The sequence below is a fragment of the Phoenix dactylifera genome, chromosome 4, assembly GCF_051530095.1.
Source record: "Phoenix dactylifera cultivar Ajwa chromosome 4, Ajwa_hap1_PhDact_Kaust_v1.1, whole genome shotgun sequence".
NCBI classification, from domain to species: domain Eukaryota; kingdom Viridiplantae; phylum Streptophyta; class Magnoliopsida; order Arecales; family Arecaceae; genus Phoenix; species Phoenix dactylifera.
Window position 1 is genome coordinate 48,984,857 of NC_143193.1, and position 20,201 is coordinate 49,005,057.

The 20,201-nt window shown below is 36.7% G+C and overlaps 2 protein-coding genes and 1 long non-coding RNA gene across 3 annotated transcripts; all 3 read left to right on the top strand.

The window, feature by feature from the left end:
* Positions 1 to 3,763: 3,763 nt before the first annotated feature.
* LOC103696026 (putative protein phosphatase 2C 74) lies at positions 3,764 to 7,686 on the top strand. Its single transcript, XM_008777514.5, has 5 exons — positions 3,764 to 4,688; positions 5,548 to 5,721; positions 6,552 to 6,722; positions 6,860 to 7,039; positions 7,124 to 7,686. Exons 1-5 carry the CDS (start codon positions 3,945 to 3,947, stop codon positions 7,277 to 7,279), a joined length of 1,425 nt encoding a protein of 474 aa, XP_008775736.2. The 5' UTR covers positions 3,764 to 3,944; the 3' UTR covers positions 7,280 to 7,686.
* Positions 7,687 to 10,199: 2,513 nt separating this feature from the next.
* On the top strand, positions 10,200 to 18,301 carry LOC103696025 (uncharacterized). Its single transcript, XM_008777513.6, has 2 exons — positions 10,200 to 11,181; positions 17,823 to 18,301. The coding sequence occupies exons 1-2, from the start codon at positions 10,393 to 10,395 to the stop codon at positions 17,949 to 17,951; spliced, it is 918 nt and encodes a 305-aa protein (XP_008775735.2). The 5' UTR covers positions 10,200 to 10,392; the 3' UTR covers positions 17,952 to 18,301.
* On the top strand, positions 11,188 to 16,560 carry LOC149767824 (uncharacterized). The gene is made up of 2 exons (XR_016400348.1): positions 11,188 to 16,386; positions 16,518 to 16,560. It is a non-coding gene; the product is annotated as an uncharacterized LOC149767824 (long non-coding RNA).
* Positions 18,302 to 20,201: the final 1,900 nt, after the last annotated feature.

The following is a 20,201-nucleotide window of genomic DNA, read 5'->3' on the forward strand; positions in this document are numbered from 1 at the left end:
ACCTAACTAAACAAATAAATTTATAAGTTCAATTAATGAAAAATCTTAAAGGGAATAATATACATGTATATCATTCGACATCCAAATAATTCTATTTTAATACAAAATAAATCTAAACTAGCCCAAAATAAATCTATGCATTTAATAAATTTATATTATAGAATTTCAAATCCTACAGATCTACTAATATTAAATTAAAAAATAAAAGTAGAAGAAATTAGCCTGATTGAAGGCAGGTCGAAGCGCGTAGACGCTGTCTCAAAGAAGTATTTGGCCCCATGTACGGATTTTCCGGCAATCCTCCTCTGAGATACGACGACCCTACAACTTATTCTTCGGCACGTCTCGAAAGAAGTCGAAGCGAATCCGATCGGACTTGCAGATCCAGCAAAGAGCGAAATGAAAGAATAAAATAAACTGAATAAAAACAAAAATCAAAAATGGCTAAGAGGAGGAAGAATTTCTTCAGAATTTTTCTACTATTTTTTAGTAATTTTTCGTATTAGAAAAGCGATGAAATAGAGGAGTTTATATAGGAAATTTTAACGGGGCAAAATGGTCTTTTTGGCGGATGTCGAAACGTGGGCAACGTGCGCCAGCAGACGCCAGTTGGCGCCCGCTGGCACATGCCCATTTAATCCAAAAAAAAAAAAAAAAAAGAACGCCCGTTGGGCGTTTCCAATTCAATAAACCGCGAGCCTATTTAATTTTTTTCCACATGTTAAACATTGGGATTTAATGCCTAATACAAGAGTACTCAAAGTGGGCAAGCTCGTATCTTTTTGACTACCTAACTCTTTCACATTTTAGCATATCGAGCATAAAAGGAGCACCTGGCTTGGTAATTGAAAAGTCAAAAGGCTTGGCAATTAAATGCTATGAGTTGGATGAATAGATTGAGTCAGTGGGTGGCTTATTTATTGTAAGTTTCATAGAGAAACTCCAATACATAAGCTTCCATCCAAGCTTGATGTACAAAAGTCAGGAGTGAAACATATTCAGGAAAAAGCTCCCTCCCCCCTTTCTCTCTCTTTATGCTCTAAAGCTTTTAGGCTGTGGATTTATGTGTAATACTCTAGTAATATATACAACTGCGAGTAAATGGGTTCAGTTTGCAACAATATTTTTGTCTCGAATATTATCAATATGCTAATCCAAATTTCAGAAGCTTATTTGCTATTCAAAGGTAAATAAAGCAATATGACAAGCTGATTGGAAGATCCTAAATGGCTGGTTTCATATGAATGAGATATACGTGGAACCAACAAGCTTCGGTTTTTTTTTTTTACAATATGAATACTGCCTTAGCTTTTCTCTATGACAATTATTTTCTTAATACTCTTAACAATAGATGAATAGGAGCTTGAAACTATCTTGTTCAAGCAGGGTCTGGCATTATAATTACATGATCAAATACTTAAAAAACAATTCATTGTCAGATTATTTAGCTACTAATTGCACTAGATAAATCGGAACAAGATGGAAGGTTGATACCTAACTTGCAACTTCAAATGAATGCCAACATAATGATCCAGTAATCCTAACTCCGACATGATTCATATATGATCATTAGATCTAATCCATCACACTGTCATGGCAGTGCGCAACGATGAGCATTACATAAGAACTTACAAGCTAAATCATTCTACTAGGACTTACAACACCACCATAAAATTAAAACAGAGATTAGTAAATTGTTTTAGAAAGATAGAACGCAAAGCTATTTAAAAAGAAAAACTCAAAACTAAGGCTGTGTGATTTTGCTGAAAACCAATCCATAAAAGTCCAAAACAGAGGAACCAGAAAGAAACCAGGGGGCCCGTGGATTTAGCTTGATGCAGTCATGATTCCACGTGAATTCATTTGTTGGAAGACCATTAGAACGTTTCAAGCATTGCGGGTCCCGCAACGGCTACGGCGATGACTGCAAATTGGCGAACGGGTCAAGCGGGTTGACTGAGTCACCGACACGGGCGGCCCGAAACTAGCCGTTGGGACACGCATGTGGGTGCGGGCGCCGACTGCTGTGCACACGACGTCGGCATCTTGCCGTTAGAGAGAGAGAGGATAAAATCAACGGCCTCTGACGAAGACGTCACCTCTCGGCCTTATCCTTCTGGAACGCCAATTCCTCGGCGATTGACACGCGACGGGATCCGTTGCCAACTACGAACCGTTCCCAGGCCAAAGCCTATGCTTGTATAAACCAAGTATAAAAATACAAAATTTATGAATAACATATGGATATTTATTCCCATGTTCAACAACCAGTGACATCCTTTGGTAGGCGAAGGCAAGGTTCTGGAAGCAACTTGTGATGGGAAATGGAAATGGTCTTAGTCTCCTGGATGTAGTGCTAATCTTTTTGCTTTTTTTTTTTTTTGTTTGGGGTATTGAGAGAAGCTTGGTTTAGCCAAGTTGGACCATGGTTGGATGGAGCTTGATTTGAGTCCAAGTTGTCTTCTTACAATAGGTTAATTTTGAGCTTAGGTACAACTTGGGTAGACCGGGAATGGATAACAACCAAAAATAGGCTTAATACAGCTGGTATATGATTTAATCCTAAACCTGCTTGACTTAAGAAGTGATTTGATCGTCTAAATCCTAAAATGAATTAACTACTAAGTTCTCGATCTTAAACATAAGTTGGATTAGATTGGGTCAAATTAAATTGCATTTTGAGTTAGATTTTGATTTTATGTTTCAAATTATTTCTGGCTAGGTTTGTTTATGTTGGGTTCATTTGTAGCTTATCTCTCTGTCACACGAACGTACACATAAATATACAAGTTATATTTAGGTTCGATTGGGTTGGCAATGTTGTTTCACTAATTTAGGCTGGACTTAAGTAGCATTCAATCACTCAAGACTAAGATCCAATTTACGTTAACCTAAAATTACATTGTCATATTCTAATCAAGCATAGTACTATAAGTCAACTTACATGAGATTTCTAGAAAACCTTTTTACATTTGTAAAGAATAAGTTCTCCCGCTATGCTAATCGTTTACCTAGTTAAATGCTTCAAAATCTTTTATAAATAAATGTCAAGTTGTAAGTTGTGTTTGCTTCGAGAATAATATAAAATAAAATAGAAATAGTCAAGCCTACTAAAAATAGTTTTTTCAAAGGTTATTTTTAATTCGACTATAATTTTTGGAATAACTATAGATTAAAAGAATTTTTCTTGATCGAACAAAAAAAATGTAGGATAAATTATGCTATCATACAGACAAAAGTTATAACAATTATCTCTTTTGAATAATTATGCTTGGCATAAGCAAGCTTTATTACAATAGTTAACCTCCAATTGAAACTATTTCTATCAGTTTAATAGTTGGTAGCTATTTGGGAACCCTTAACCCTGCTTTATCCCCGAATCAAAGACTGTCTTAATTTTTTCGATGATTTCAAGTTTAGTCGGCAACCGGAGAAGACGACAGCATTTGTATCACATCAAAATGACCGATTCGCAAAATTATACAATAACCCAGTCCGGCTTGTACTCCTTAGCTCTAACGTTATATGCCCCTCTCCTGGGGCAAATAATCGCCGATCACTTGCAGTTCCCCTCACGCGAGTCGCGACCGGTTCCCACAATCCCACGTCCTCTTGCCTTGCCGACCATTTCCTTAGCATTGAAGCCTTCCACCCTCTCTTTTATCATTGCTTTCCAATAAGACTTACGAACTGTATAATTCTGGGATCTCGTCGACTAGTCAACCACCATACCCAAATCACTCCTTCACGCCTTCCCCACCCTCTATAAAGCATCCCCCCTCTCCTTGTCTGACCAAAAGACTCGTCCTCGAATAGAAAACGAGTCTTTGATCTTCATCCCAAGGATAGAAGCTGGAAAATCCCATTCCACAAAATCTCCCCCAAGGTGTCTTGAAGAACCTGAAGCTAAAGGAGAAAGCAAAGGAGGAAGAAGGCCATCAGACATGGTAGATCCTGTCGAGTTCTTGTTATTCATTTACTTTCTTGTACATATATTCCACGTGGTTAGAAAGGCCGTCTCCATGGCTCTTTGCACCAATTCTCCTACGCATGCCTCTCCTCCTCCTCCTTCACCTCCTCATCCTGCTCTCTCCTGGAAGCGGCTCAGGGAGCCGCATGCTCTCGCGAGTAAGCGGTTGAAGGAGGCTTCAGATCGTAAGCTGCACCCCGAGGAGGATGTGCTAGTCGAACAATTGGTTGTTTCAGGATCAAAGAGCTCAGTTTATGCGCCAAAAGGATGCCTGCAGCAGAATTTAGCATTGGAGAAGAAGGAGCCGACTTTGAAGGCTGGAAGTTTCAACGGGGAACAGGTTTCACTTTCTACTCCCCGAGATTTTGATTCGAAGGTTTCCATATTGATGCATATTGAAGGCCGCAAGCATGAGAATTTTGAGGGTAGAGAAGAAGGCCAATCTATGGTGAAGATTTCAGAACTGGATGCCTTGTCACCAAGCAAGGTGCATGAAGAGAAGGCACCACGTAGGACGAGAAAGAGACCGGCAAAGTTGGTGATACCTGAAACTTGCGTGAGCTCGGAGTTTGCTGAGGCATCTAAGAAAAAGAATGCAGCTGAGAAAGAATTGGAGGTCGAGGGAAGTGGATTTTGTTTGGTTAGTAGAAGAGGGCAGAGACATGTGATGGAAGATGGCTATGGGGTTATAACCAACGTTCATGGAGACTCAAAACAGGTAAACCCGTGGGTGTTTTGTTTTCTTCCCTTCTGTCTTTTTTTAAATAACGTAAAGCTATTAGAATGCCATTTCTTTTCAAAAGATATATTAGGACACAGTTAAAAAAGTAAATTTTTTTTTTTACCCCGAGAACTCGGAAGGAGTGTAAGCACTCCCACGAGTAAGATATAATACTAGGATTTAAAATTGCTCTAGATGTTCTTAAGTTGCCTTTCAGATGCCTTCAGATTTTGCCATGCAGGAGTCTACTGATTTTTCCAAAATTTACTAATTTTTAAACCTCATAAAATCTTTCATTTTCTAAGGTATTTCATTTGTGATTATACTAAACACTATGATGCCATAATACCTATACTATTTGTTAATGTTAGAGTTTCGACTATTTGTGCATAGTTTATCTCTCTTAAAAAGAAACATATAAGACTGATTCTGCTTGCTGCACTTATGCTATGATGGTATGAGCAGCTGTTGTACCGAAAAAAAAAAAAAAAAACATATCAGCATGAGTTTGATGGTTTTGGAAGCATCAATATTTCGTGAGTTCTCGTCTTGACTTTACCTCCTTGCAGGCCTTGTAGACTTGTAGTCTTTTATTAATTGGTACCTTGTAACACAATGTCAAATTATCAAGCCTTGCGTATGCCCATAAAAACTCAGATACTCAAGTTATCTATTATACAGTGAAATTAAAGAGAAACAAAGTTTAACTATCTATATAATATATAGTAGCCCACATAGGTCACCTATATCAGAACAGTCATTTATCATTAACTAATTCTAATGAAATATATGCAGAATATAAGAATCAATTGCACTATAATCACGCAACTTACTCTTTTGGTTGGATCTTTTCCAGGCCTTTTTTGGAGTGTTTGATGGGCATGGGGGGCGCGCAGCTGTGGACTTCGTCTCCAAGAAATTGGGAAAGAATATTATAGCAGCACTTGATGAGCTAGACAAGGAAGAAAACCAACTAGAACTAGCAATTAGATCAGGCTATTTGGCCACAGACAAGGAATTTCTTAGTCAGGTATAGTGCCCATCTGCCAACACCAAAGCACGTCCTAAGTCTTCATTTTTTTTCTCTTAAGTTGAGAGCTTGAGTTGAATTCCAAAGACGAATGTTTAATTTTATTGTGATGTTAAACATTACTTTCATGTGCCAACTTGATCTAGTTATCAATGGTAGGCCTCATATATAGTTCATGAAATAGCAATGTTTAAAGAAGAACAAACAATCTTGACCATGTGGTCTTCCACTTTATTTCTTAAAACAAAGTACTGGTTGATCCACCACATGGTGCATCGAGAAATGAAATGAGAAGACCATTTGATCTTTCAACTTCTTAATATTCTGAATTACTCTTTAAAGTATCTGCTCCTAGAATGCCTTCTGCAAAAATAAATAGTGAACAATGATACATGATGGCCTTGCTTCAAGATTTACTTCCAAGGAATTGATCTAGTCATCAATGGTAGGCCTCATAGTTCATGAAATATCAATGTTCAAAGAAAAACAAACAATCTTGACTTTCTGGTCTTTCACTTTATTGCTTAAAACAATGTAGTGGTTGATCCACCACATGTTGCATCGAGAAATGAAATGAGAAGACCATTTGATCTTTCAACTTCTTAGTATTCTGAATTACTCTTTAACGTATCTGCTCCTAGAATTTCTTCTACAAACATAAATAGTGAACAATGATACATGATGGCCTTGCTTGAAGATTTACTTCCAAGGAATTGATGCCATGGGCATGATCACATTTATATCTCACTACAAATCAGCAACTGCTCATATAACTGCATGACATTCTTTCTGAGAAAATTACATAATCTGATAGATATTTTCTTTGATAGGGTGTGAGCAGTGGAGCATGTGCAGCTACTGCATTCATTAAGGAAGGAGAGTTGCATGTAGCCAATGTTGGTGACTGCAGAGTGGTTATGTGTAAACAAGGAGTCGCACAAGGCCTCACAAGGGACCATCGTGCTGGAAGAGAAGACGAGCGCATTCGAATTGAGAGCTCTGTAAGTTCCTTTTCTGACGTCTGCATTGTAATCAAGAGAGTGATGTTATGCGCGCTGTAATGACACAAGGTGTCATTTTAAGGTATCACTTTGTTAGCTTGATCAATCTAATTTTTGTCGGTCTAAATTCATGGCAGGGGGGATATGTGAGTTGTCGTAATGGAGTATGGAGAGTTATGGACTCACTTGCTGTCTCTAGAGCAATTGGAGATGCGAATATGAAGGAATGGATAATCTCCGAGCCCGAGACCAATAAGCTCAGATTAACTCCAGATTGCGAGTTTCTAATAATGGCCTCCGATGGGTTGTGGGACAAGGTATGTTTAACTTTTGCCTGCTATTAATTAGTGATTTGATAATGTATATGAATATATCTAATTCGGTGAACTTGGATTGATTAGGTAACTGAACAAGAGGCAGTGGATGTCGTTACAAGGTGTAAGAACTCCTTGAAGTCTTGTAAAGATCTTGTGGACATCTCTTGCAGTAGGGGCAATAGGGATGACACTACGGTCATGGTGGTGGATCTTCAAAGATTTGTACAGTTAGGTGGTTAGAGAACTTATTATAGCTTAGAAAACTTCATATTGCTCGCAAAAAAGGAAGAAGAAAAAGCTTCAAAAAGAGCTTCTGTCGTTGGAGAAAGAGAAGGAGCAAATGATATGGAGAAAATGGTCAAAGGAGACACTGCAGTGGATGCGTTTCATCTTTGTATATTCTGAAAGAAGAAAATGTTGTGGTACATGTACCAATGGAAGAACGAACTCTTTGAAAAGTAGAACTAGTGAACCAGATATTGGATCAAAATTTTGGGACAGTGAGATGATTGTTACAGTAGCTAGCAAAAAGATTCTGGAACTTAGGTTTTCAGAAGAGTGTGAGGGACTAATACTTGTAAACTTAGATTGATTAAACTTTTTTGATTGGAAATTTATTAAACTTCAATCTTATTTTTAAACTTAAATTCCCTCCCTCTCTCTCTCTCTCCCCCCCCCCCTCCCCCCCTCATCTCCTTCCAGGAAGCAGATCATTAATTTAAGAGTTTTTTATTCTTCACATATACCCTAAAACATTCGCTGAAAACTGAAGTTGATCACCCTTCACATGATCATGCCATCTTGATGGTTCATTTCTGTGTTTCATGAGTCATCTCTAAGTTTGGAAATTAAAGAAGTTCCAAACATAATTCTAGCTACTTGAATTGGCTTGATAAAATTTCATATAAATATGGGAATATAATTAATTTTTATAATTATTTCAGTTTTAAGAGTGGAGGAGGGAGAAGATTAATATGAGGCCATGGATCAGGTCAGTCGTAGGACAAGCCTTCGTTTCCACAGCAATTGGATAAAGGTTTGGGAAAGATCTAAAATATTTTTTAAAAATAATGGCCTAAGATGTTGGTTGAACAATTATTTCAAACTAAAAGCTCTAAAGTGACACTCATGACCACACTCATGATTTAGGCTTAGGAAAGATGTGTTGTTAAGGCTGCAAATGGGTCGGTTTGACCCGTGACATAACCCAACCCATTCCGTTTAGACCCGACCTAATCTATTCTGGAGGGTCTGTGGGGCTGGGTCGGCTTCTAAAATTGGATCCATTCCATTTTCTGGATCATATCTGGGTTTACTGAAATTTAAGACTCAACCTGATCCAACCCATTTGAATTTTGAATAATTTTGGATTTCCAATTCTACGACCCGGCCCGCTCCAACCCATTTGATTCAGGTTTAGGGAAGATGTGTGGTCCTAAATATCTCTTCCATCACACATCATTTATAGAGTGCCAGCATGATGAAAGCTAAAGTTTTGACGTTTTTATTTTTGATGAAAGACAGCTTAAAGCTATAAAAATTGCCTTTTTAATTAACTATAGATGGTGTGCCATCAAGGCTTTAGGCCACCAAATGGCACCTTTTCTATTAATGCTTCCAATTAGAAATGTTCTAAGTTTCACATGAGACGTTAAAACTCTCGGATGATACAAATTTGACTCTGAAAGTCGTCGTCAAGGATCTGAGTTTTGGTCCACGGGAAGACGGGGTGTAAGTACATAGTAGTGTGTGGTGTTAGAACCCTGCTTATTTTCGAAAAAAAAAAATCTTGCAATTATATTTTTTAAAAAGATATTTGTCAAAATATCTTGACACCATGTTAAATCCAAAATTAATATGGATAGAAATGACGAGAACACCATGCTTGCATGGTTGCTAACTATCTTTATGTGCAACTTTTATCTATTTGCTCAATTTTTATTTATTTTCTCCATCTTTAATAATGAGTGAAAATAATTCAGGCTTTAATATAGTTTGACAGAGTTATCAACGTGGAAGAGTATAGAGGGAGGGTAAGGGCATACCACGAAAGAGGCCAAGATAGCATGGAGGTTGAGGCAAAATTTAAAATCTCTGGATCAACGAGTGGAAGGTGGAAAAAATGAGAGAGTTTGGTCTGATTGGACACACATATGACGTACAAATGAAATCTATCTTTTATAGCTGGTTTTAATCAACTTGTGTGTCATTATTTCGTGTGATCGCCGTTGTCGGTCCATAAGCTAGTGGACGATAGCTATTGATAAGAGCAAGCAGCCAAAAAGGATGTGCATGTCTGCATTCATGCATGTGGAATGCTATCATGCTGTGTCCACAAAAAACAATCAGGTATAAGATATCAAGACAACTCATTACTTGAATGACATCTAAATACAAGCCTCCAAATTCGAAAAAACCATGTGCCAAACACGAATCCAAATCTAGAATCATGCAAACGGAGTGAAGATCTAAAAATCATGCCTAACTTTGAATCTAGAGGTCGCAATGCTTAACTGTTTAACTGGTTAACTTATTTTAACCTACTGTAGATCGAGCTAGATTATCTATTTACTAAAATAATCAGATTTGAATATGAAGTTGTAATCTATTTAATTAATAGATTGAGTTCAAATAGATAAATTTTTGATCTATCATTTAATCAATCCAATCTGTATCTTATCCAATTTGATCTGATTGCCATCTCTATTTGAATCTAATCTTGCTCAATCCCGTACCTGAAGATATGGATAAGTTGGTTAGGTTCGGTATTGGCAGTACCATTCCAAAAATTCAAAAAGGATTTTTTTTGCATGTGTACTTTTCTAAATATGCAAAATTGCATGAATACCCTCTTAAAATTACTATTTGTATGTATATCCTTCTTTATTTTTGTCATTTTAATTTGAAACCATTATTTTTTTTAACTACGTTAGATATGGTTGGTACATATGTAAAAACAAAAATATAAAAAGGATAGAATAGCAAAATAAATATTTTATGTGGATATATATATATATATATATATTAATTTTAGAAGAATATTTATACAAAATTTGGTATTTAGGAGGGTATTTATAAAAAAAAAATTAAATAAAAATCTAAATAAAAAGCATTAAAAAGGCCTCTACTCCACCTCCTCCACCTCCTCCTCCATCCCTGGACACCTGTCGTTCCCTGCTTGTCCCACTCTCCCCTTTTATTCTCCTTTTATTGCCACTCTCTTCCATTCTTCGCTTCGCCCTGCTCGCTTCGCTCTAAGAATCTACTTCCCCTTAGGACGAAGGTACCCCAAAGAATAAATCCCCGAATAACTTATCTGTCTCATCCTTCGACCTTCGAGGTCTCCGGCCGCCATGGAAGAGGCCGCCGACCTCCAAGACTGGGAATTGCTGAGTCCCCACTCCGCCGACGATCCCAAGGTCTTCGAGGGCCTCGATGGCGAGGGCGACTCCTATGGAGGCGCCATCAAGTCGGATTACTTTGCCCTTGACTCCGAGAAGCGCCGTACTGAGAGGGCGTCCTCGGAGGAAGAGAGCGAAGGGGGCGGCGTCGATTCCGATAACCCTAGTTGGGTCGATCCCGATTCGGATCCCAGGGACTTGGAGCGGTCAAGGGGGAGGGTGGAATTTAGAGGAAGTGGGTTTCCGGTGAGGAATTCCGGCGGTTTTTGGTCTGATAGGTCGTCGGATTGCCGGAGTTCGCCGGCTGATAGCGAAAGGGAGGAGCTTGGTAACAGAGGGGATTCGGTTATGGAATTCGGTGTTGAAGGAATCAAGACCGGGTATCAGGACTCTAGTGATTATGACAGTGAAAAAAGTTCGGATTTTGGAAGAAGTAGGGAGAGTGAGGAAAATCAGACGGGGCTGGAGGAGCATGGGGCGGAAGAATCTGGGGAATTGGTGAAGATGGGAGATGGCTCTGGTTCGTTGGAGAGTGTATCTAATAGTGAAAGAAAGAAGAGGGGAGTGGTTTGGTGGAAGATGACGCTGGAGTTCATTAAATTTTACGTTTTAAAGTTGAGGCCGGTTTGGTCAATCTCCATAGCTGCTGCAATTATGGGGCTTGTTATGCTTGGGAGGAAATTGTACAAGATGAAGCACAAGAGCCAAAGAATTCAGCTTAAGATCGCTTTTGATGACAAGGTGAGGTTTTTGTTCGTCCTTGTTTTGATCTTATGGTGTCTTGATTAACGCATTTTTTTAGAGCAAAGAAAGTAGACAAATTGACTACTTTGATGATATTTATTACAAATTGAATAGTAAAGTAATTATGGTTTATGAATTGGTTAAGCCAAATAAAAAAGCCATGACTTTCAAAACAAGCATGATAATTCTAACCCCACACCCGGAATAAAAAAGAAAGAAAAGTAGTTTCATATCTTAAGTCATAGCAAAGGTATACAATGGGAAAAAAACATATCCATATAATTTTTGAATAAGTTTCATATCTTTTCTAACTTATAAAACTTTTTGCTTGTTGTGGATAATGCATGCTTGGAATTTATAGCAATTTGGTTTCTTGAATTTGATAATTTGAGGTGACAGTTAGATAAAATTTTGTAGTTGTAATTGATTGAGATATTTTTTCTCTTTTCCTCTCCTTTGCAACATAACATATACCTGAATTCTGAGTTTATTAAATATGGTAGTCATGCATTGCATGTGAATGAGGGTGGTCGGTTGATATCAGCTGCTTTTCACTTGCTTAATAAAGTTGAGTGGGTGGTGACCCATCGAGGCACATGTCGATGCACTTGTCATCTGTGCTCTTTATGCAAAAGATGTTTTGTCCTATCGACAATAATACAAGAACAGCTTGTCTCTTTTACTTGTGGTATTGTCCAGAAGCATGACTAAAGCTGTTGTACGAGTTTTGTTGTTTCTAGATGCATGGCTAATCATAAATTGCATATTGATGCATATTGTATTGTCATTATGAACTAGATATTCTTGAGTTAGATTTTCACAAAATTTATCTTACATCAAAACGAAGTTCTTTTTTAATTAGAATTTTATATATTGCAAGGAGAGATTAGGATTCTCAAGAGCAGGTTAAAAGGGAAATACATATGAAAGTGATAAAGTCAATTAAGGGAAGCACCTTAAGGGAAGTATTATATGTCTAACAAGAACTATGCCTCACTATCTCTAAGATTAGGGTGGAGTAAAAAGGAGGAAGGTTTTTTTTGGCCTCTAGATGAAAAGAACTGATTGGGAGTGGAGAAGCTGGGGCAGGGGGAGCTAATGATGTTTAGTAGCTGCAACAAAATGATGTATGAAGAGAGTAATTTATAGGTAAGGGCATAATAGAGCCAACTTGGTTTAGCCTATATCTGATCAAGATCAGCTTGAAATTAACTGCAAGCCTGAAGTTTATCAGCAAGCTGATGTTGTTCGTTATTGATTAGCATAACTGATCCTAATTTATTATCAAGCCAAACATGAGTCTATTTTGATTGCTTCGTAACCTTAAATCAAGCCAAAATTAGGTTGAATTAAGGTTTAACTTTTGATTCCCCTCAAAGGTCTGATCATGAATCATTAATTGAGAGGGAAAACCCATTAAATATACTATTGGATGAATTATCACTCTATGAAACATAATATTTTAACTGGGCTATTAATCAAACTTTTACACATCATCACTCTGTGAAACATATTTTATGTACCCAATTTCAAGTCTTATCGAGATATGCCTAGTCAACTCTGGTTTTTTAAGGCTCCGCCCAAAATTAAATTTATGCCTGAGAAACAAGTTCAGTCTTAGTTCAGTTAACTTCAAACCAAGTCTGATCAACAACTCAAACTGCTCAAATCAATTGATATGCCTAGTTATATTCAGAGCATATAATAAGCATGGAATTTATCTGCATGTGTATGAAAAGGTGGTAGTGTCCTTGAGTATTAAAGATTTTATGTGAATGCAATAGCAGAGAATCTAATTATAAAAATCCATGGAATTTCATGTTCTTTAAAATAATGCAATATTTATAAATATGGTTAAACGTGCCACATCTTGTCACATATACAAAATCTTCTGCTAAGGGAAGGTTAGAGATATGTTCACAAACTAACAATGGTATAAGATAATTAGCTAGGGATATGCATGGCATTATGTGCATTAAGATGGAGAATAATATGGTTTGCTTGAAATTTGAGAATAATCTGTCACTTGGAGAGAAAATTACTGAATTAGCTGCGGAAGAACTTTGTTGAGGGCCTCTTTAAGTGGAGCAGCTTGTAGGATAAACCTAGAACTGCGCATATGAAAGAAAGTTTAAAAGTCAATAAGAATGTAGCCAACCTATTAAGATGGTTAATTATTTGCAGTTAAGATTAAAGGTGCTTTACTGAGGATTCTTGTTTGGTTGAGTGGACTAGAAACAGAGGGAAACCATGCCAACTTGCTTAATACTATTCGCTGAATCCATTGAGTGAAAGAGAAAGAGAAAGGGATGGATGAGGTTTCCTTAATTGAGAAGTGCGCCACTTGATTCAAATTTTTAACATATTTTCTTTTGTTAAATTGTATGATTGCAAGGGCATGCACCACTTGATTCAAATTTTTAACTCAACATGAACCCTCCTGAGAGTGAATATGGTAAAAAATTTCTAAAAGGCCTCTTAATGCTGTCACAGTTTTATACGTTAATGGTTGTGAATTTGTAGTTCTGGTCATGTGGTACAAAATATCTGTCCATTCAACTTGGGAGAATTCTGTTAATTGACTAATCCAATGGGATGTCTTCATGCTAGTCAATATTTCAGTATGCCAGCTTCTTAACTGGTTTTCGTCTGTGCTCCATCTTCTGTCCTATCCATTGTTAGCTTTAGTACGTGCTTAGATGTGTTTAGCACTAGTGCATAGGCAGTTTTCAGCAAAATGTCTAAATGTTATAAACGTATCAGGAGAAATTAGGTTCGGTCACCTCAGATCAACGTCGCCACAATGATATTTAATGAATCATTCCTTTGAATGCAAAATGCAAATTGGGGCATGAAATATTAGACATGTATCGTTTTTGTCAGCTGTATTATCTTCTTGACATCAATGGAGCTCTGTGAAGTATTAAATCACCAATCATATAGCGAAGTAATAAAGAGTGTACCAATGTCTCTTGGAAATAGAGAAAATCGAAGAGAACTATCCATCATTTTTATCAATAGTTATGTCTTTCAAACTTACTGGATGGTCTGGATGTCTCTTTTATACCAATATATGTAATAGCCCGACAATTGTATCACTCATCCAATTGGAATAGGTTTTGGTTCATACATTGAGAGGTGTATCCAACAATTCTGGATAATTTTCTTGTTCTCGATTTGAAATTATTGGTGGTGCACCCACCTCTATTTCTTGGAGGGCAGAAAAACTTTGATTTAATTTATCATGAATAAGAAACTATCCATTACTACTCACTACTTTCCAATGGTCCACCCATGTCTTGTAGCTCGGGGACTTCCTCAGAGCAAGTATACTTGCAAAAGTCGAATTCAGGGAATGCCTTTCTGAGGATCTAAGGGGCGTTGCTTTTTCTTGCATTGTTGTTTTTGATCCTGACATGAAAATGGTGTCCTTGATCTTGGTGTTCTTTGCTTGCGATTGTAATGGAAAGGTATTCGAAACACCTTTGTATTCTGTCTAAGATCTGTCCCCTATCAATTCTACTCCTTATCTCCCTGTCTGCTCTACCGAGTTTAAGCAAAATGTATCTTTGAATGTTTGAGTTTTTGTTTGTCATGCTTTTTGTTTGTTTTCCAGCAGTTCTTGTCAGCAAGTGATAGTTTCTGCTCTCTCTATGATATTTAATGTCTGCTCTCCCCCCTTAATACTAGTAGGGGAGAGCGGACTCTAGTGAGTTCTCTTAATAATTTTTTTCTCTCGGTTCTGTTAATAATTTTTGAACCATTTTTCTTCTTTTTTGCCTTTGTTTCTTTTGAATAGTATACATGGCAAAAAAGTGTTTGTGGCTTACTTTTCACTCTCACAACTTTCTGAACAATTAAGGATTTAGACCTTGTTTGGCAGAGCTTTTGGTGGCCAGAAAATACTCTCCGATCCTTCAAAAGTACTTTTGGATGGAATAGGAGTGTTTGGTAAAAAAATCGAAAAGTTGTTGTAGCTTTGCTAGAAAGCTAAAACAGCTTCTTCGAAGAAGCTCCAAAATGAAGCTTTTTCGGAAAAACACTTTTAGCATGCATCGGAAAGTTGTTTTGATTTATAAATTTTTCTTTTTGGACCAAATTACCCATGATAAAATGTTATAATTACAAAAAATGTTTATATTTATTACAAAAACCTGCAGGAGTTCCTAAAAATATTATATTAATAAAAAAATAATATATAATGATAATAATTATAATATTTTATACCTTTATTATTATATTATACTATAAATATAATATAAGATAATATTATATCATAATACATTGATATGTTATGTTATATAATATGAAATTATGTTATATTATTATGTTATAGTATACAATATTATATTACTATATTATAATAATATTATATTACATTACAGTAATATTATACTATATCATATATTTATGCATTAATACATATTATATTTTATTATGCTCTGTTGTATAATACTATGCAGTGTCCTTTATAGTCATTTTGTCATACCAAAAGTACTTTTTCAGCTTATGTACTAAACACATATTAAAGTTTCACAGTACTTTAGAAATGTAGTTATCAAACAGCAAATAGCTTTTTATAAAAGCTCCACTTCAAAAAGCGCTACTTCAAAAAGCTCTACTTTCGAAAGCTCTACTATCAACAACTTTGCCAAATGGGGCCTTAGCTTGCTGTGGACATGGCTGCCTGGAGTGATTGGAGCGATTTAGCTAAACAATTGTGAGCTCTAAGGATCAAGAAATTAGCCGGAAGCTGAACAACTAAGTAATGTAAAGAAACAAAATAGAAATCAGGATCATATATAGGGAGGCTATTCATACTTGTTTACCTCCAAGAGTAGCTTGTGGCCAACCATGTCCATAGCAAGCTGTTCATCTCCAAATGAGTTGACACAAGCGGTCCCATGACAAGAGTCTGTCCTCACCTTGAAGGAGATGGTCCTCAGAGCCTCCCCCATGCTCACTAGCAGGGGTTGCCTTTGTCAAGAGCTCCTCCTGCAGCTCCTTCAAAATATTCTCAATAACATGATCAATCTTTCACAATCAAAGTCCATTAGCAGCTAATTTTAGTGCATGCCCCTCTAAATCAAAGCCGGAGGGAGGAACCGCCGTTCAGTTACCTTTGAGATTCTTGGCAAAGACTTTGACATCACTAACAGAGATTCATCAAAGAGTGAACTTGATTTAAGACCCTGCATGAAGGTAAGTAAACCTGAAACTACTGCAGTTTTCATAAATCATTGTTTTAAAAGTAAAAAAAAAAGGTTCACCTTAAGTTGTCTGAATTTTTATACTTAATTGATCCTTACATGATTCTATGTGGTCGTGAGAAGGAAAGGGCAAAGGATGGTGCAGCCAAGCGGGGGCAATACAATACATTATGTGATATTTTCCTTCAAGCATGTATAGCTTGCTACTCCAGTCTTCATTTTGACCAGCAAAAGGAGAAAATTATGCACAAATCACTACACAGAGTGTTGGTGGCGGTTGGTTGTATTATTCGAGGGATCGTTACTTTTGTCGAAACAGCAGGGCCCAGCGCTCAGATGGGAGGGGAGGGCCAAACCATGGCAATTGGCGAACAAGATAAGTAGTTTGCGATGCTTTGCCGCATGTCATGCGTGCAGATAGTGCTAGGGAGTGAGGCTAATGCTGATGATAGTTCATTGAATTGTGTGGTTCTAATCATGAAGTCGAGCACCCTGATGGGTAGTTTGAAGCTTTTCTTATTCTTAGGTCCAACAAGAAACAGTTAAACACGTGAGCTATTAAAGATTGAAATGATAGAAATGAATCAGGAGAAATTAGGTGCTGTCACTTCAGATCAACATCTAATTGGATCATTCCTTTTAATATAAATTGGGGATTGAGATGTGAACTGTTAAAAACATCTTGTATGTCAGCTGTATTATCTTGTTGCATCTTCTTGTTGTGATGTGCAAAATTACTTGGCGAGTAGAAGAAAATTTCATGAGTTTGGATGGACTGACTTTTTTGTCTTGTCGTGAATTGTTGTTGTTAAGTTCAATATGATTTTCTGGATCCTGCCTAGATATTACTTTGCTTAGGCTTTTGTTTAAAATTTGAAGCCAAGCTTTGCTTTCTATTTAGTAGCATGTTTGGTTCTCAGTGCTACTACTCAATGTTCAATTCAACCCATCCAACTCTTGGTATCTATATTTCTTCGACTGTTGTACATGGCCTGCATCATAGAAGGCAGTTAAAATTTAGAGGGCAATTCCTTGATGTTTGTTATTCCTTAGCCATACTGACTTAAACAGCTAACTGCTGCATTTATTATAAGCATTGGTTTCAGTTTCAGTCTAATTTTCCTCTCAGCAATCTGCTGCTCCTCGATGATTTGCATTCTTGGATGCTACTAATTAACTAATTTGTCAACTGTTTGTTGGCTCATGTTGATCTACCACATAGTTTTTCTGAAAATTTATGATGACTGAGGAATGATTTTGCCCAATGATGCGAGTACCATAAATCTAACCTGAAAATGATACTTTACTGAATGTTTCTTTCAAATTCATAGCCACGGATATCTGAATGTATGGTTCACCGCACGAAAGATTGATCCTTCTTCAGCTGTGGTTAAGGCATTCTTTTTCTGATGTTGTTAACTTATGCAGAAGGCATCCCAGTTAAAGGTCCATGCTGCGCGTCTCAATGATGCATTCTCGGTGGTGAGACGTGAGCCCATCATCAGAACATTCCCAGCAGGTGGTGTGAGTGCATGGTCTATGGTGCCTTTGAGATGAGCTCTTCTGCTAATACCATCCTGGTGGAATCTAAAGGTGGCTGGTGGACAGTACTTCTCTGTCCCCTTCCCTCTAGATATGCTTCATCTCCATGTTGGGAATATGGATAGCTATCCTTTATATATAGAATTAAAAAGTGACATGCAAAAACTTTGTTGAGAACTTTTTATGTTTTGTAGATATCCTGGTTACCTGTTGAAATTACTTCCTATGCTGGCTATTGGCCCCTTCCTCCTGTTGAAGCCATGAATGTGATGTTTTAAACACTACTGGCATGCATATTGTGTAATATTTTCTTTCCGGAGATAAGCCATTGCATGGGATATAGATGTGATTGATGGGTGTGTCAACTGTAATGGTCAGCATTGGTGTCTTTGATTCAGAAATTTACTAAGAAGCATGTCCCCAATTTCAAAGGGCTACAATGAAGACTGAACACGGCGAGCGGTATGACGTATTAATTGGGTGACTATTTGGGTTGGAACCAATACTGCAGATGAGAAGACGAGGGAACTCTTCCAATATTATGTTATGGATGCTTATTAATAGGAGAAGCAATTGCAATGGAGAGATATGTAACTTTCTTCCTATTTCTTCTCAACTTATTGGGTCTCAGGCATGGCATGGGCTTGAACTTGGTAGGTGTCCTCTCTCTGCTTAGATGGAAGATGGGGAAATGCAGCATTCCTCTGATCCTCTCTTAGCTGCAGACTGAAATATGTGGAGAACCAGCAATGCAAGTTTTGCTGGAAAATTTGTTAGATTTTTCAGGAGAATTATTATTCAAGCCAGTTCATTATTATCTTTTTTTGGTAAAAGGCAATTTATTATTATTTCAAAATTGAAAATTAACCATTGTGGACAAATCTTCTTTTTTTTTCTTCTTTTTTTTTTTTTGACTAAGGAGGAGTACTGTGTAAGCGAGATGCAGGTGGGGGAAAAGCATGTGGATAGGCCTCGAGCCTCTGCTTGATGAGTGATAAAATGCACCCCCCACTTCTGGCTGCAAAAGTCTTGTTACTCCATCCTAAGCCAAGGTTTAGAATAACGGTCATTATAATGTTGTTATTTATCATTATAACAGCCTTCCAATTTATAATAAGGGGGAAAGATAATGGTGGTTATACTGTATTAGCTAGCAACATAACAATCAGCTATCATGGAAATAATGCCGTTATTATTATTATTATTATTATTATTATTATTATTATTATTATTTAATAGCTAATAATGCCTTTTCAATTGCACTCTGTTTTAATGAACTTCATTTGTTTTCAAAATTCAAAATTTCTTTCATACCAACATTCTGTCCATTTTCCTGCAATCTGTCCTGGTACTAACTGCATCCTTGTCTGGACAGACTTAGTTCATGTTAGCCAGAGATGATAATGACCAATAAGTTTGATGTACCAACTATATAATGGTGTAATAACGGAAATCTGGTTTTCAAAGCTGATAGTGGTGGAAATATAAAATCAGAATATATATATATATATATATATATATATATATATATATATATATATATATATATATATATATATATATATATTATATATATATTATATATATATATATATATTATATATATATATATTATATATATATATAAAGGTTATGGGACAGTGGCAAGAAATGCGATCTGCCGGGTTGACCAATTAAATTGCATTAATTATAGGAAAATGTAATGAGTTAATTTAAAGCAGGGTAAGAGAAGAAAGTGCTTTCTTATATTTAGGTTACAAACTTCTCATCAAAATTGCAATGCCAAATGTATGCACTATGTTTAGTAGCCTTTGCATCACATAAAATTAATATTATCAAGCAAAGTGTGCCGTATCGACTTGAATCGAATAGTATGTAGCGTATTGTATCGATTCAGTACTGATATCCGGTACAAGTGATATACCGACACTCCGCATGTCAAAAAAAATTTTATATTGTACCGTATCGATGTTGTACTAATGGCACCAATACGGAATCCGATACCGAGACGGCGGACCATGCCATCTAGTATTTTATCTACTTGTATATTAAAGTCTTTAATACATTAGAAAGCAAGGTGTTAAAAATTAGTACAACACTAATTTCTAATGATCATTATCCATGAGAGTATAACATAATCATAATATTCAAGTAAAGAACACAACCTTTTTTTTATCAGCAATAATTTGCAAAAAGATTCTCGTACAACAACAAAATGAATGATCTATTTCTTTAATTCTATTTAGCCACCACTAATTGGTGGAA

What these genes read in the sequence shown, in the direction of transcription:
- LOC103696026 (XM_008777514.5), top strand. Translation starts at nt 3,945, where the DNA reads ATGGTAGATCCTGTCGAGTTCTTGTTATTCATTTACTTTCTTGTACAT. An exon ending in TTCATGGAGACTCAAAACAG is followed by an intron (nt 4,689 to 5,547) that starts GTAAACCCGTGG and finishes GATCTTTTCCAG; the next exon opens with GCCTTTTTTGGAGTGTTTGA. An exon ending in GCATTCGAATTGAGAGCTCT is followed by an intron (nt 6,723 to 6,859) that starts GTAAGTTCCTTT and finishes AATTCATGGCAG; the next exon opens with GGGGGATATGTGAGTTGTCG.
- LOC103696025 (XM_008777513.6), top strand. Translation starts at nt 10,393, where the DNA reads ATGGAAGAGGCCGCCGACCTCCAAGACTGGGAATTGCTGAGTCCCCAC. An exon ending in AGATCGCTTTTGATGACAAG is followed by an intron (nt 11,182 to 17,822) that starts GTGAGGTTTTTG and finishes TAACTTATGCAG; the next exon opens with AAGGCATCCCAGTTAAAGGT.